Below are 17821 nucleotides of genomic sequence, written 5' to 3'. Positions count from 1 at the left end.
CACTGTAATGCCATTGATTGTCAAAGTGTAAGACTTTCTCTTGGAGGAATGGGGGAGGCAGAAGGGTGGTAGTAATTGTCTGGTACTACTGTGGCAAAAAAATGTTACTTCCACTTACGATCCATGCCAAAGTGTTGTCTAATACTTGCTGTATATCACAGACTGTGCAATCATCAGTGAGCATACACAATTCTGATGGAAGGAAAATCTGTGATAAAGAAGTGAAAGAATGCTGCCACAAGGAGCTGCTCCAATCAGGCAATGGGTCAAGATGACTGACCACCAACAACTATAACCATTTTCCTGATGCAGAAAGTGAACAGTTGCCCAAGAATAAAGCCCACAAGAGAACTTTAAGAAGCAAATTTTTCTGTTGATGGATAATGCACCTCCTCCACAATAATCTTTCACATCCAGAGATTAGTAAACATTATCAAATGTATCATCCAATTTGACTCACACAAATAAATCCAGCAATTACATGCATGTAAATTGATTATTAATGCGAACTGCTTTTAAGAAAAGCATTTAAGTGAGCAGAATTATTTGAAATTTTTTTTTGAAGAACAACATTAATCTTAAATGTCCAGAGTATTTAGTACAGCAAAACTAATAACTCAGATCAAGCCTTGAATCAAAATATTTTTGAAATGGTCTTAGTGGTAGAATGGAACCAAATTTCAGCAACAAGCTTAACAGAAATTGTGCAGCAACTAAATAGAGGTGAGAATGGTGGTGCAGAAAATTCTGAGGAGCAGGAAATTAAGTTGCTTTCTAATAATATCATATAATTTGTAAATGAAAAGACCAGAGAATTGAGCAAAAGTAAAAGAAAGGCCAATTCTATAACGCAAACAACAGGAATTCTGCAGATGCTGGAAATTCAAGCAACATACATCAAAGTTGCTGGTGAACGCAGCAGGCCAGGCAGCATCTATAGGAAGAAGCGCAGTCGACGTTTCAGGCCGAGACCCTTCGTCAGGACTAACTGAAGGAAGAGTGAGTAAGGGATTTGAAAGCTGGAGGGGGAGGGGGAGATGCAAAATGATAGGAGAAGACAGGAGGGGGAGGGATGGAGCCGAGAGCTGGACAGGTGATAGGCAGAAGGGGATACGAGAGGATCATGGGACAGGAGGTCCGGGAAGAAAGACGGGGGGGGGTGACCCAGAGGATGGGCAAGAGGTATATTCAGAGGGACAGAAGGAGAAAAAGGAGAGTGAGAGAAAGAATGTGTGCATAAAAGAGTAACAGATGGGGTACGAGGGGGAGGTGGGGCCTAGCGGAAGTTAGAGAAGTCAATGTTCATGCCATCAGGTTGGAGGCTACCCAGACGGAATATAAGGTGTTGTTCCTCCAACCTGAGTGTGGCTTCATCTTTACAGTAGAGGAGGCCGTGGATAGACATGTCAGAATAAGAGAAGTTCCGTAACTTCCGCCACCTCCAATGGGATCCCACCACTAAGCATATCTTTCCCTCCCCGCCTCTCTCTGCATTCCTCAGGGATCGCTCCCTACACAACTCCCTTGTCCATTCGTCCCCCCCATCCCTCCCCACTGATCTCCCTCCTGGCACTTATCCGTGTAAGCGGAACAAGTGCTACACATGCCCTTACACTTCCTCCCTTACCACCATTCAGGGCCCCAAACAGTCCTTCCAGGTGAGGCATCACTTCACCTGTGAGTCGACTGGGGTGATATACTGCGTCCGGTGCTCCCGATGTGGCCTTTTATATATTGGTGAGACCCGACGCAGACTGGGAGACCGCTTTGCTGAACATCTACGCTCTGTCCGCCAGAGAAAGCAGGATCTCCCAGTGGCCACACATTTTAATTCCACATCCCATTCCCATTCTGACATGTCTATCCACGGCCTCCTCTACTGTAAAGATGAAGCCACACTCAGGTTGGAGGAACAACACCTTATATTCCGTCTGGGTAGCCTCCAACCTGATGGCATGAACATTGACTTCTCTAACTTCCGCTAGGCCCCACCTCCCCCTCGTACCCCATCTGTTACTCTTTTATGCACACATTCTTTCTCTCACTCTCCTTTTTCTCCTTCTGTCCCTCTGAATATACCTCTTGCCCATCCTCTGGGTCACCCCCCCCCCCCGTCTTTCTTCCCGGACCTCCTGTCCCATGATCCTCTCGTATCCCCTTCTGCCTATCACCTGTCCAGCTCTCGGCTCCATCCCTCCCCCTCCTGTCTTCTCCTATCATTTTGCATCTCCCCCTCCCCCTCCAGCTTTCAAATCCCTTACTCACTCTTCCTTCAGTTAGTCCTGACGAAGGGTCTCGGCCTGAAACGTCGACTGCGCTTCTTCCTATAGATGCTGCCTGGCCTGCTGCGTTCACCAGCAACTTTGATGTATGTTGCCAATTCTATAACATCCTCTTCCTTCCACAGCTACCCATGTTAAGAAACAGCTGTATCATTTAATTCGAAACTATTTCAGTATAAGATTTAATATCACTGGCATATGTTGTGAGATTTGTTAACTTTACAGCAGCAGCACAATCAAATACATGTTAACTAAATAGTGAAAAAACTTAATATACATATTTAAGTATATATATGTCTATTAGTTAAAAATAAGTAGTGATTTTGTCTTATTCATGGAGGCATTCCCCTCCATTATCCTCCATAACTAGGAATCAACGGTAATTCTCCTAACTTCTCATAGCCACCAAGCATTTTGTGGACAAGTGAAATAACAGGAAAGGAATAAGCTCCCACAGGCTTTGTGAGGGACCATCTTAACTGGTAATTTGATTATCAGATGGTTTGTTTATCACACAATATTAATATTAAATGAATGAGAACAGAATTCTCAAGTAATGAATGTCAAATCCAAAAGAGTTCAGGTGGAAGCAGTCAACAAGGGCTAATCGGGTTGCAACAGCAACTACGGTTTAAAAGTTCCTTACTGATACAAGATATTTTAGTTGTCCAAAGGCCTTGAAAATCACTCCTTTTAAAGCAGAAAGGTTTTCGTTGATTTTGGTTATCACTTCTACTCAGCTTTTCATATTTTTACTCAGATGATTTTAGGCTCAAGCCAACCCAGTCTAATACTAAAGAATCACCTCAAACTTGGACATTAAAACAATACCACAACCTCTTTTAAGAGGATATAAACAGCTAAAGACAGTATTTAAAAGAACAATGCTAATATTTTTCTTTAATTATCAAAGAACCTTAATGCCTCTTATGTTCTTTGAGAGCCCTTGTTGAATGCAAATTGCCTTCAACAATTACAACATTATATATCAAAAGTATTTTTGGAAGTAAAATACTTAAAGTTCTTAGAGGTCATGAAGAGTCACAGAATTGCATATTTTTAATTTTCAAGAAGTACCGGGTTTATCAAAATTCATTTTACAAAGCTTTCAAGAGATTTGTTTTTGCTTTACTTTATTTAAACTAGGCATGGGTGTCAAGATTTATATTTGCTGCCATTCAATAATTAAACGAGGATCTGTTGTGTGCTGACTCACTGAGATGTGCCTTACACACACTTCATTTGATACTATCATTCAACCCGAGGGCTTCTCAATTCCCCAGATAGACTGTATCCTTGGGCAAAAAAGGAGGTGGAGAGGACTTCTTAATCAACTCCTCATGATACACAGACATGAAGGTTCTGGCAAGCTCTTGCTCACCCAACTTGGAATATTCAAGGGCCCAAATACCCTGAACCAATCATATACAACCATGAAAGATGCTTACTGAACCATCCCTCATCCCCACATTAGTGAAGCAGACCACCAGACTGTGTTCCTACACTCTGCTGAAATGGGAGAATTCAGAATATAAAGTCACACAGTGCTAGCCTGAGGAAACAGATCAGATTCTAAATGAATACTTTGTGCCAATAAACTGGCCCGTGTTCAAAGACTCAGCTACCAGCCTAAATGAGCATGTCACTACTATCATCGACAAGTATTTTGACAACTGTGTACCAATTTGGACAATCTGGGTGCTTCCAAACTGGAAACCATGGATGAACCTGTAGATCAAGACTTGACTTCTGAAGTCTAGGTCCACAGTATTCAAATCAGGTGACTCTAACCTTCATAAGAAATCAAGGTCTGACCCCCATAAAGCTAGCAAAGATGCCAAGAGACAATACCAATGCAAAATCAAGTCTCAGTCTAACCATACCATTACAAACTATAACAAGGTTACAAAGCAAAGTCAGACAGAATCACTCATCCCTTTCTGATAAGCTTACCACATGCTATGCATGATTTGAACAGAACTGAATGAGTATGTCACCACCCACCCTGACAGTCTTCAGCGTACCTGAATCGACAGTCACCATCACAGACACAAGATCAGTCTTTCACAGAGTGAACATGCGGAAAACACTGAGCCTAGATGGCGCCCCTGGCTGTATCTTTACATCCTGTGCTGATCAGCAGACATGGGTATTTGCCGACATATCCCTGCTCCAGGCTGTGGTTCTATTTTGCTTTAAGAAGACCACTATCATCCCAGGATCCAGGAAAAACACGATAACGTGCCTTAATTTTGACCTGATTTAATTTTGATTCAACTTTACTGTCATTGTGCCGAGTACAGATACAAAGCCAATGAAATGCAATTAGCATCTGACCAGAAGTGCAAAAGAATAGTATTATTTACAAAATAACTGCGAATAAAAAGTACTACAGAATACAAATATAAAAGTACTGAGACAGTCCAATATGGGTGCAATACTGCTTAACGCTGTGATGTGAGGTTCAGCAGAAGGGACCAAGAGAGATCCTCGGAAATGTGGACACCAAGGAATTTGAAGCTTGATACATGCTCCACTACAGCTTCGTTGATGTAGATGGGGACATGAATGTGGCTCCTAGCGTACCTGAAGTCCACAATAATTTCCTTGGTCTTCTGGGTGTTAAGGGTCAGGTTGTTATCGGCACACCACGTGGCCAGGTGCTGAACCTCGTCCCTTTAGGGCGTCTTGTCATCTCCTCTGATCAGGCCAACCACCGTGGTGTCGTCTGCAAACTTGATTATGGAGTTAGAACTGTGTACAGGAACGCAGTCATAGGTGAAAAGGGAGTACAGCAGAGGGCTCAGCACACAGCCTTGAGGCACGCCGGTGTTCAGGGTGAGAATGGAGGAGAAGAGGTTGTCTAACTTAACAGATTGGGGTCTGTTAGTCAGAAAGCCCAAGGTCCAATTGCGGAGGGATGAGCTGATACCAAGCTGGCGAAGTTTGGCGATCAGCTTGGAAGGGATCACAGTATTGAATGCTGAACTAAAGTCAATGAACAGCATTCTGACGTAAGAGTTGTTGTATATTTAACACTTCAGTAATAAATATTTCAGTAATATAGCAAATACATTGTTTGATTAAACATTCTTTGTTGTTTACATATAACATGTAAGGAATTATGTAAAAGTATGTGAATGGCATAAGTCACTACACCAGGTCATACTTAATGCCTCACTGAAGAGAAAATGAACTTATCCCAGTTTCCCATGTTTTTCTTTCGATTAATTTCTGAAGTTACAAAACATCACAGTGGCGACAAGCAAGTTTTAAAAGGAACCCAAGATGACTACCTACCTGTTGAAGCGCAGCAAAATATACAAATTTTTTAAAAAGCACAGCATGTTTTTGTCCTTCAGAAGGGAGAACAGAAAGAAAATCCAGTTTAAAAAAATAGCAGAAAATGGATGAAATTCATGGTTCATAAACAGTGAGTACCAAGTAATAATAATCATATATTAAAGAAGCAGAAATGGCTGGCTGCATTGGAAGGATAGACACATTCAATTGTACAAAAGATAACTGGGTGATATATTAATGAATTGAGCAGTATTTTGAAGTCATGGAGATTTTGACATGCAGGTAGATTGGGAAAATCAAGTAGGTAATGAATCCCAAGAGAGTGAATTTGTTAAATGCCTCCAAGATGGCTTTTTAAGAGAGGTTTGTCATTAAGTCTACCAGGGGATCAGCTATACTGGATTGGGTATTATGTAATGAACCAGAGGCAATTAGGGAGCTTGAGGTAAAGAAACTCTTAGGAGACAATGATCACAACATGATTTGAGTTCAACTTGAAATTTGATAGGGAGAAAGTAACATCTGAAGTAGCAGTATTCCAGTGGAATAAGGGAAATTACAGAGGTATGAGAGAGGAGTTGGCCACAGTAAATTGGAAGGAGATGCTGGCAGGGACGACAGCACAGCAGGAATGGCATGAGTTTCTGGGAAAAATGGGGAAGGTCCAGGATAGATGCATTACAAAAACGAAGAAATACTCAAATGGCAAAACAGTACAACTGTGGTTGACAAGGGAAGTAAAGCTAATAAGTAAAGCAAAGGGGAGGGTATACAACAAAGCCAAAATCAGCAGGAAGAGGGGATTGGGAAACTTTTAAAAACCTATAGGGAACAAATAAAAGAATCATTAGGAGGGAAAATATGAAATATGAAAACAAGCTAACAAACAATATCAAAGTCAACAGGAAAAGCTTTTTCAAGTATATATAAAAAAAATTAAAAGAGATTAAAGTGGATATAGGAACTCTGAAAAAGGAGGCCAGAGAAATAATAACAGGGGTCAAGAAGATGGGAGATGAACTAAATGAGTATTTTGCAACAGCCTCACTGTGGAAGACACAAGCAATGTGCCAGGCGTTGAAAGGTGTAAGGGAAGAGAAGTGAGTGCAGTTACTATTATAAGGGTTAAGGTGCTCAAAAAGCTGGAAGACCTAAAAGGCACACAAATCACCCAGAGCAGATGAACAGCACCATAGGGTTCTGAAAGAGGCAGCAGTAGATTTTGTGGAGGCATTAGTAATGATCTTTGGACTCTGGTGTGGCTCCAGAGGACTGGAAAATTGTAAATGTCACTCCACTCTTTAAGAAAGGAGGAAGGCAGCAGAAAGGAATTTATAGACCAGTTAGCCTGACTTCAGTGGTTGGGAAAATGTTAAGAGTCAATTGTTAAGGATGATGGAGAACTTGGTGATACAGGTCAAGATAGGACAAAGTCAGCATGGCTTCCTTAAGGGAAAAACATGCATGACGAACATGTTGGAATTCTTTGAGGAGATTACAAGTACGATAGATACTGGGTGTTATAAATTTGGACTTTCAGAAGGCCTTTGACAGGGTGCCACACCAGTGGCTGCTTCCAAGTTAAGAGTCCATGGTATTACAAAAAAGTTACTAGCATGGTTAGAGCATCAGCTGATTGGTAGGAGGCAGTGAATAGGAATAGAAGGATCTTTCTCATGTTGACTACCACTGACTAGTGGTGTTCCGCAGAGGTCAGTGTTGGGACTGCTTTTTATGCAGTACAGGTGGCCCCTGTTTTCCGAACGTTCGCTTTACGACACCTCGCTGTTATGAAAGAACTACATTAGTTACCTGTTTTCGCTAACAGGTGTTTTCACTGTTACGAAAAAAGGCAGCACACGCCCAAACAGCCAAGCTCCTCCCCCGGAACTGCATTCTAGCCGGCATTGCTTAAACACGTGCTTTATGTCGATTTATTTTGTGCATCCATTAGCAAGATGAGTTCTAAGGTATCAGAAAAGTCTAAAACAGCTCGTAAGGGTGCACACTTAGCGTAAAACTAGACATAATTAAGCGTTTCGATCATGGTGAACGAAGTAAGGACATTGTCCACGCGTTGAACTTGCCTGCGTCCACCATTCGTACTATTTATACACAGAGAGAAATGGCGTTTGGTTATTTGTATAAGTGTTTAACTGTGATGAAACTGCAATTTATTGGAAAAACTTGCCGAGCGAGACATTTATTTCGATAGAAGAAAAGCAAGCTAAGGGACACAAAGCATCGAAGGACAGGTTTACCCTAATGCCTATTATTAACGCCACTGGTGATGTTGTCCTTAAGCCTCTACTAGTGTACCATTTAGAAAATCCCAGGGCACTTAAAGGCATTGATAAGAAAACACTTCCTGTTGTGTTCCATTCACATCCAAGCGGTTGGAATACCCAAGTGCTTTTTTCAGAGTACACGAGTGGATACATTAGGCTTTTCGTTGAAAAATACTGTAGAGAAAATAACCTCGATAATAGGTGTCTTGTGATTGCCGATAATTGTGCTGCTCATCTGCCTGACATTACCGAGTATGGCTGTAACATTTGTGTTGCGCTCTTACCGCCAAATACGACATCATTGCTGCAGCCGTGCGACCAAGGCCTAATAGCCACAATTAAAGCTTACTATATGCAAAATATGATGCGTTTTATTGTAAATACCATTGACAGAGAGGGCAATTCCAAAGCAGCTTTGCGAGAGATCTGGAAAGGATACAATATAAAATTGGCAATCACCAACATTGGAGATGTTCTCAATAGGCTAACAGTCTCGATGAGAAATGGTATTTGGAGGAAACTGTGTCCCAAAGCAGTGAACGATTTTAAAGGCTTCGAACCATCAACAATAAATACGGCAATAGTGAGTTTGGCTACTGTACATACATTATTTCTACTTTATATAGGCTGTGTATTTTATGCATTATTTGGTATGATTTGGCAGCTTCAGAGCTTGAAGGTTACTGGAGAGTGTTTCTGCCGAGAGCACTTCCACCGAGAGTGCTGCTGTGAGATTTTCGCTGCGCTGCACTACTTTATACAGGCCATGTACTTATCATATCATTCCTGCTTTTACTATATGTTACTGTTATTTTAGGTTTTATGTGTTATTTGGCATGATTTTGTAAGGTATTTTTTGCGTCTGGGAACGCTCAAAAATTTTTCCCATATTAATAAATGGCAATTCCTTATTCACTTTACGACATTCCAGCTTACGAACCGTTTCACAGGAATGCTCTACCTTCGGATAGCCGAGGAAATCTGTACAACGATTTAGATGATGGATAGATGGCTTTGTTGCCAAGTTTGCAGATGATATGAAGATTGGTGGAGGGCCAGGTAGTGTTGAGTGAAAAGGAAGGCTGCAGAAGGGCTTAGATTAGGAGAATACGCAAGAAAGTGGCAAATAAAATACAATGTTGGAAAATGCATGGTCATGCACTTTACTAGTAGAAATAAATGTACAGACTATTTTCTAAATGGGGAGAAAATCCAAAAATTTGAGATGAAAAGGGACTCCTTGTGCAGAACATACTAAAGGTTAACTTGCAGGAAGGGTCAGTGGTGAGGAAAGCAAATGCAATGTTAGCATTTATTTCAAGAGGTCCAGAATATAAGAGCAGGGATTTGATGCTAAGGCTTTATAAGGCACCGGTGAAGCTCACCTTGAATAATGTGAACAGTTTTAGGCTCCTTATCTCTTTCAAGAAAGAGGTGAATAGAGCTCTTAAAGATAACAGAATCAAAGGTTATGGGGATAAGGCAGGAACTGGGTACTGATTGTGGATGATCAGCCATGATCACAGTGAATGGCGGTGCTGGCTCGAAGGGCCGAATGGCCTACTCCTGCACCTGTTGTCTATTGTCTATAAAAGATGTGCTGGCATTGGAGACAGTTCAGAGGAGGTTCAGAAGGATGATTCTGGGAATGAAAGGGCTATCATATGAGGAACATTTGATGACTCTGGGCCTATACTTGCTAGAATTTAGGATGAAGTGGGATCTCATTGAAACCTTTGAATGTTGAAAGGCCTAGACAGAGTAGACACAGAAAGGATGTTTCCCATAGTACGGGAGTCTAGGACAAGGGGGCACAGCCTCAGGATAGAGGGGCGTCCATTTAAAACAGAAATGCGGAGAAATTTCTTTAGCCAGAGTGTGGTAAATTTATGGAATTTGTTACCAAAGGCAGCAGTGGAGGCCGCATCAAAGGTAACGGGGAGGAGGCCAGGGAGTGGGGCTGAGGAGGAAAAAAAAAGGGAACAGCCATGATTGAATGCCAGAGCAGACCTGATGGGCCAAATGGCCTAATTCTGCTATGTCTTATGGTCTCATAAATGAAATAGCCAATGAAAAGCGAGTGCCAGTGTTACTGAGTGCAGTTGGTGGGAATGCATACAGTTTGCTTAGAAGTTTAACTGCTTCAACCAAAACGAGCTTTGCTGGTATTGTGCAAGTAATGCAGGAATACTTAGAACTGTAACTATTGTTGATTGTAGAACACTTCAGATTTCTTAAGCAGAATCAGAAGGGAGTCCATTACAGCTTATGTGGCTGAATTGAAGAAGCTGTCTGAACATTCAGTGATGGGATTAATGATGCACTAAGAAATCGTTCAGTTTGTGGAATCTTATATAAAAAAAATTCAGAAATAGCTCTAAACGAAAGTACAGCCCACATTTAAAAGAGCAGTTGAAATAGCTATATCAATGGTAAAGCAGCCAGAAATGCAATACAGTTGCAATCAGGAATGAAAGTGAGTGTGAACAAAATTGTCTGAACAAAAACCTGCCTGACCGAACAAATTCTGTTACTGTTGAGGCACGGGATCACATATACCAGACCAACCAATGCAGATTTAAAGATGAAATGCAACAATGCAGGACACATACAAACAGCATGTAGGGCAGACAGAAATAACTGCACTGCGCAGTGAACAGAAAAGATAAAAAGTCAAAATGCACTTTCAAAGAGAGCATAAATCTGCATGCTGCTGATCAAAAAACCTGATAATGATGAGTGATGGGACTGTGCACCTGAGATTTGCAATGTGAAAACTATCAAGACAAGCAAATTGGTTTACACCAGAAGTGAACAGCAAATAAATTAAAATGGAATTGGACACAGGTTTGGCTGTTTCAGTCATTCCACAAAATGAGTTTGATCTGCATTTCAAAGTTTCTCATCTGAAGCCTGTGGATATCTAAGGACTTATACTGGAGAAAAGATCATTCCTGTGGGAATGGCATTCATAACAAGCCACATTGGGCTAGTATGTGGTAAAAACAGGAGGGCCAGCATTGTGGAGCTGTGATTGGTTGAGACAACTACAACTTGATTGGAGATCCATCCACTATTTGCATGCCACAACCCCTGCAATATAGTCAACTGGAAGTGAATTAATAAAGGTCCTGAATGATGCAACAGCCAAGGATGGGATTGGCCATTGATCTAGATTGCATGGAGGCTGAGTGAAGGCCCATAGACAATGCCAATGGTCCCAGCAGCCAAGAAGAATGGATCTGTTAGGACCTGTGGTGATTTTAAGATCACCATCAACCCAGTACTGAAAGTAGATCAATACCTTCTGCCAGGATTGAGGACATCTTCACAAACATTTCCGGAGGGAAACACCTCAGCAAAGTGGCCTACCCACAGGTGGAGATGGAACAAGAGCCCTAAGTGTTTCTCAAAGGGTTTTATCACTATAGTAGACTAATTTTTGGAGTAGCATTTGCACCTACACTCTGGCAGAAAGCTACAGACAAGGTGCTGTAAAGCTGTCCAGGTATTCGTTATTGGATGTTACCAGTGAGGGCAACAAGGAACCGCTCTGAAATCTCAGACAGTGTTTAAAAGATTAGAAGATTATGGGCTCGGAGCACAACACAACAAGTGTGACTTCTTTAAACTATACATCATATCACTGGCACAAAAGGATTACACGAGTGTGCTGAGAAAATTCAAGCAGTGGTGGATGCCCCAAGGCCAAAGGATGTGTCACAGTTACTGTCCTTTTTAGGATTTGTCAATTACTATAACAGGTTCCTGCCAAACCTGGCTACTGTTCTCCACCACTGAACTCATTACTGAATATCGGGAAGAAATGGCAATGGATAAAGCAGTGTGAGATGGCTTTCAAAAATGTAAAGAAATGGTGAAGTCAGACACTGAACTCACACATTATGATCCACATCAGCCAGCAAAGCTGGCCTGAAATGCCTTTCTTATGGTATATTGCATGTACAGTCATGTCACGTTAAGAGTGACGGAAGTGAATGCACCATAGCCTTTACATCACGTTCCCTTACTGCAGCAGAGAAAAATTACACACAGATTGACCGAGAGCCCTTGAGTCTAGTTTGGGGTGTAAAATGATTCAACCAGAACTTGTATGGGAGAGTTTACACTCATTAATAATCATCAACCACTAGTGTCCATTTTCAATCCTCAGAAGGATGCTCCCCATGAACAGCAGCAGCACAAATGCAGAGATGGGCTCTGTTTCTTGGAGGACAATTACAAGATCGAATTCAAGAGGATGGCTATTCATGGAAATGCTGATGGATTGTCCTATTTACCCATGGGAAAAAAAATACCTGAAAATTTTACAACACTCCTCAACATATACTCCCTGATGGAATTCAAAATTCTCCTTATTATGGCTGAGATGATCCAGAGGGAAACCAGAAAAGACCCCACACTGTCTGAGGTCTATATGGCCACCCAAAATGGCTGGAATGTGTAGCATAACATCCATTTCCACCACTTATACCAGTGCCAGGATGAACTTGTCCTTGACAGGGGTTGCCTTATTGGGGGATTGAGAGTTGTTGTACCATCCAAGCTGAGAGCTAAAATGTTGGAGGAGTTACATCTAGGCGTGGCCAAAATGAAAGTGTTGGCTCGAAGCTGTCTGGTGGCCCAAGGTAGATCAGCAGATCGAGCAGCTTGCCATGCACCATTTGGATTGACAACATGTCATAAAGATGCCAAGAGCAGTCCTGCATTGTCCTAGCAGAGGAGTCATGTGGATATTGCCATGAACATAAATTTCTCGATAGTAGTGGATGCAACTACAAAGTGGCCAGCCTCACACATTGTGGATGTGTTGAGAAGCCTCTTCTCAAGGGCTGGTGTTCCAGAACACTTAGTCAGTGACAACAGACTGTTTCAGCTATGCAGGTATTGATGAGTTCTGCTTGACAACACTATCGATGACAACTCCTATTTGCCTGTGACTGAGAACAGACCAGCTGAACAGTGATCAGAAAGTTTGGATTTATCCTGCTTTTTGTGGACTAACAAATGCAGGCATCTTTTATTGGTTTATTGGTACGGCAATGACATGGAAACAGCTTGGCTGGAAATATGGTTAGTTCTGGAACAAAGACGCTAGTGCCACATTTAACATAAAATGCTGGAGGAACTCAGTGGCTCATTGATTGTCTATCTCCCTCCATACAGTTGCAAGATTTGTGAACCCTTTGCAATTACCTGGTTTTCTGCATTAAATTACTCATAAAATGTGGTCTGATCTTCAGCTGAGTCACAATAATAGACAAACAAAATCTGCCTAAACTAATAACACAAAAACAGTTGTGCTTCTTCTCATCAATAGAGTACACCATTTAAACAATCACAGGATAGGTTCAAATAAAATGTGAACCTCTGTGGTAATGCCTTCTACAAAAGCCATTTGGAGTCAGGTGTTCCAATCATTGAGATGAGATTGGATATGTGGGTTGTAGAGGTGCCCTGCCCTATAAAAAAGACACACAAAGTAAGGTTACTGACAGAGCCTGCTCTTCAAGAAAGATCTGCTTATGTGCACTATGCCTCGATCAAAACAACTTCCAGTGGTCCTTAGAAGAATTGTAGAGATACATGAAGCTGGCAAAGGCTACAAAAGCATTTCTAAAAACCTGAATGTTCATCGGTCCACAGTAAGAGAAATTGTCTACAAATGGAGGAAATTTAGTACTGTTGCTACTCTCCCTAGGAGTGGTTGCCCTGCAAAGATCACATCAACAGCACAACGTGCAATGCTGAAGGAGGTGAAAAAGAACCCAATGGTAACAGCAAAAGACCTGCAGAAATCTTTAGAACTTGCTAAAGTCTCTGTTCACGAGTCCACTCGAAGAAACTGAACAAGAATGGTGTTCGTGGAAGGACACCACAGAGGAAACCACTGCTCTCCAAAAAAAAAATCACAGCTGCATGTCACACACACAAAATGCTGGAGGAAGTCAGCAGGCCAGGCAGCATCTATGGAAAAGAATACAACTGACGTTTTGGGCCAAGTCCCTTCATAGGACTGGAGGAAAAAAAAGTCTGCAAAAGACCATCTGGATGTTCCACAACACTTCTGGGACAATGTTCTATGGACAGCTGAGACAAAAGTTGAACTTTTTGACCGAAGTGCACACGGCTATGTTTGGAGGAAAAGGGCACTGCACAGCAACACTAAAACCTCATTCCAACTGCCAAGCAAGTTGGAAAGAGCATCATGGTTTGGGGCTGTTTTGTACAATGAATTCAAAATTGTATCAAGACATTTTACAGGAGAATGTCAGGGCAGCTGTCTGTTAACTGAAGCTTAATAGAAGTTGGATGATGCAACAAGGCAATGATCTGAAACACAAGAGCAAATCAACAACAGAATGGTTTAAAAAGTAAGTTTGTGTTTTGGAATGGCCAAGTAAGAGTCCAGATCTTTAACCTATTTGAGATGCAGTGGCATGACCTGAAGAGAACTGTTCCTACAAGGTATCCCAGAAATATTGATGAACTAAAATAGCTTTGTATAGAGGAATGGTCTAAAATTCCTCCTCAACATTGTGCAAGTCTGCTCAGCAACTACAGGAGACATTTGGTGGAGGTTATTAAGTACAAGGGTTCACATACTTTTTCCAGCCTGGATTGTGAAAGATTAAACAATGTGTTCAATAAAGACATGAAAAAGTACAATTGTTTGTGTGTTATTAGTTTAGGCAGGTTGTGTTGTCTATCATTGTGATATAGATCAGACCACATTTTATAATTAATGCAGAAAACCAGGTAATTGCAAAGGGTTCACAAACTTTTTCTTATAGCTGTAGATGCTACCCAACCAGCCAAATTTCTCCAGCATTTTATGTACTGTTCCAGACTCCAGCATCTGCTGGCTTTTGTGTCTCCAGTACTCCAGTAAGATGTTATCTGGCCCAAAAGCCTGTCTTGTATCCAATGGCTAAGGATATTAAAAAATGTTTAAGCTTTATTTTAGCACCAATATTCAGGAGAAAGTACAAAAGGAGTTTGTACTTTCTACCTGTGGCCACATGGATTTCCTCTGGGTTATCTGACCTCCTCCCACATCCAAAAGGCTTAGCAGGTTAACTGATAACATGGGTATAATTTGGAGGCGTGAGCTTGTTGGACCAGAAGGGCCTGTTACCACACTGTATCGCTAAATTAAAAAAAAACTATTATATATAGATGATTTGCAGGTTATGCAATAGTTCTGTTCCTGAGAACTCTCTATAATCTGAATTTTCTAAGAGTCAGAAATGTCTCTTTACTCATCTATATCATATTGCCGTGCAGTCATATAATTCTTCCATTGAGACTTCATCCTAACATTATTCATAATTAAACTAATGGAATATATATTCAGTTCTTAATGAATACAGAAAAACATTTTATTACTATTATGAAAAGTTACTTAAAAACTTGTGAGAAAGCTTACATGAAACTATATTTGCATAGATCAGGTCCTCCATAACCCACTGTACTAGGCTCAACCATTACTGAGGACTGGATGTTCTTGAACAGTCCACCTGTATTGCCATCCATGAATGGACGTGGTATAACCGCTGTTTTGGTTATTCTTATTGATTGTGATTTAAACCAGATCCCATTAAAGAGTCTAGATTTATCTTGACATACTAACCAACACACAATTTAGATTAGATGTATCTAATTTTTTGTTCTCATATCCTTTCCTCTCCTGGTTAGCTGCCATAATTACATAGGTGGTGACCACTTCAAGTTGGCAAATCCACAACAAAAACAGACTATATAAAAATAATCACACCACAAATAAACTGACATACCAGTTTTATTATATTTTCCAATTAACAGTAGGCCAACAGATTATTTGGGCATTAAGGTGCACATACCATGAACCATCAGGGAAAACTTTCCATTAGATATAGAGTACAATGCAGAAAAAAAGGTTCAGGAGAACAGCTTTGAGACCAGAATATACCCTGACTTCACCCATCACTTTCTTTCTCAGGTATACATCAAACCCTCATTTAAACATCTGTAGAATTATGTACAGAAGAAATACATATTTAATGTCTTGGTGCTTGCTAAGTCTAATAACCAGACTGTCTCATATAAATCTGCAGCTATTTGGTCCATCATGCCCATCCCTGTCAAAATCAAATTATTAACTTAACATTGACAAGGATTTCTGTCTCAATCACTCAGGGAACGAATTCTTAACTACTAACTTTGAGTGAGAAAAATTAAAAACAACAGAGGTTATCAACTGTTTCCTAGTTAACAACGTCTCTATAAGGGGAACTCGGACTTCATTGACAAATTTGACACATTTCTCCTACAGCTTCCACTTCCAAAGACTGGCCAATCTTTCCTCATAACCGAACTTCTCCATAAATGGCAACAACCTTACTGATTTCCAGTACTCGCATTTTGTTCTCATCACTTCTGCATCCTCTCATATCCTCTCTTTGGTGTGGTGACCAGCACTACTCAGCATTCTGTCTGTGGGCTAACCAATGCTTTACACAGCTGTCACATTTCCTCTATAACCCAGCCAAAAATGAATGCTACATTACGTCTGCTTAACATCTACTCGCCACACTACCTTCAGATCTCAGATCACAGTATCCCTAGGGACCCCTCATCCTCTGCACTCTTAGAATCCTACTGTTTACATACACTCACTCCTTAATGTTTCCCCCAATTCTCCGACCAGTCCATCAATACATTCCAAATCAACTACCTTCTGCTTCATTATCAACGACACCGCCAGCTGTATCACCTATAAACTTATTTATGAAGGGCAGTACGTTTATTAAAATAACTGAGATAGGAAAATACGAAGAACCTGGCTCAGTCCAGGGTTCCTGTAATTCCTGGCTGCGAGTAACGTACATGGCCTTTCCCCTACTTCCTCTTAGAGACAGCAACGTGGCATTGCAGCGGAGGTTGTCCTTCCCGCTCTCCCTCCACTCACCTGTTGCTCCAGATCCCATACAGCAGCTCTACGAAGGCAAAGGAGAGGTTGAGCATAAGGAAGAAGAAGAGGTTTCGAGATGTGGAATCCGACAAAATGGACCTGAGAATAGAAAAAACATGCGAGTTGGCGAAGGATTTGGCGGGCAGTCCGATCCTTACACCCGTCCCCATGTTCCAGCTGTAAGACTCCGGTCTCGGTCCCCGTCCCGGACCCAGGGCCCATGGCTGGAGCCCAATACACACCCAGCCCCCTTCAGTCCATCCCATTCCCTCCCACCTACCTGAACCAACCCGACACCTTGCGGAGCAGATTGAACCGTGGCGGCTTGTATTCATCGTCCTTTATAGAGAGGGGTAACATGCTGCTCGCAGGCTACAGTCGCCGCTCCACGGCAACTGCACCTACCCGGGACTCGCCGCAACTTCCGGTCGCCGAGTGGAACGGCCCGGAGCCGACGGCATCCAAGGCGCAGGCGCAAACGCGCCGTGCTGTGCGCCGGCCTCCTCCCGCCGTATCTGAGCAGGCGATGCGATTCTGATCATTAGTCATAGAAAAGCACGGCCCAGAACAGGCTATTTGAACGATTTAAACTGAGTAGTCCCGTCGGCCTACACTCGGACCATAGGCATCCAAACTTTTCTTACGCATTGACCACTTGCGCTGGCAGCTCGTTCCACACTATCACAACCCTCTGAGTGAAGAAGTTTCTTAAACTTTTCACCTTTCACCCTTAACTCATAACCTCTAGTTGTCTCACCCAAGCTGAGTGGAAAAAGCCTGCTTGCAATTACCCTATCTATAACCCTCATCATTTTCATTAACATTTCCAAGGTATGAAATAGGAGAATCATTCTCCTGACATAAACTGAGCTGCAGATGAAATTCCACCCATTGCAGTTCTGCCATCATCCCTACTAGTGTCCCCTATTAATTAACTTTGGCCAGCTCCCCTCGCATGCTTCGGTAATTGAAGG

The 17821-nt window shown here is 41.8% G+C and overlaps 1 protein-coding gene across 2 annotated transcripts in view; it reads right to left on the bottom strand.

Annotated features, from left to right (window-relative positions):
* Positions 1–17306, bottom strand: part of slc30a7 (solute carrier family 30 member 7) — a 69764-nt gene extending 52458 nt beyond the window's left edge. Inside the window, exons 1-2 of one of the 2 annotated variants that reach the window (XM_063063931.1) lie at positions 17128–17306; positions 16845–16946 (exon numbers count right to left, since the gene is read on the bottom strand). In XM_063063931.1, coding sequence (XP_062920001.1) covers positions 16845–16946; positions 17128–17207 — 182 coding nt within the window. In that variant the 5' untranslated portion in view covers positions 17208–17306. The remainder of the gene's footprint in view (positions 1–16844; positions 16947–17127) is intronic. The other variant, XM_063063932.1, reaches the window with a different exon arrangement.
* Positions 17307–17821: the final 515 nt, after the last annotated feature.

The sequence above is a fragment of the Mobula hypostoma genome, chromosome 12, assembly GCF_963921235.1.
Source record: "Mobula hypostoma chromosome 12, sMobHyp1.1, whole genome shotgun sequence".
NCBI lineage: Eukaryota > Metazoa > Chordata > Chondrichthyes > Myliobatiformes > Myliobatidae > Mobula > Mobula hypostoma.
The sequence above is the reverse complement of the archived record's forward strand: the minus strand, read 5'-3'. Positions and strand labels throughout refer to the sequence as shown.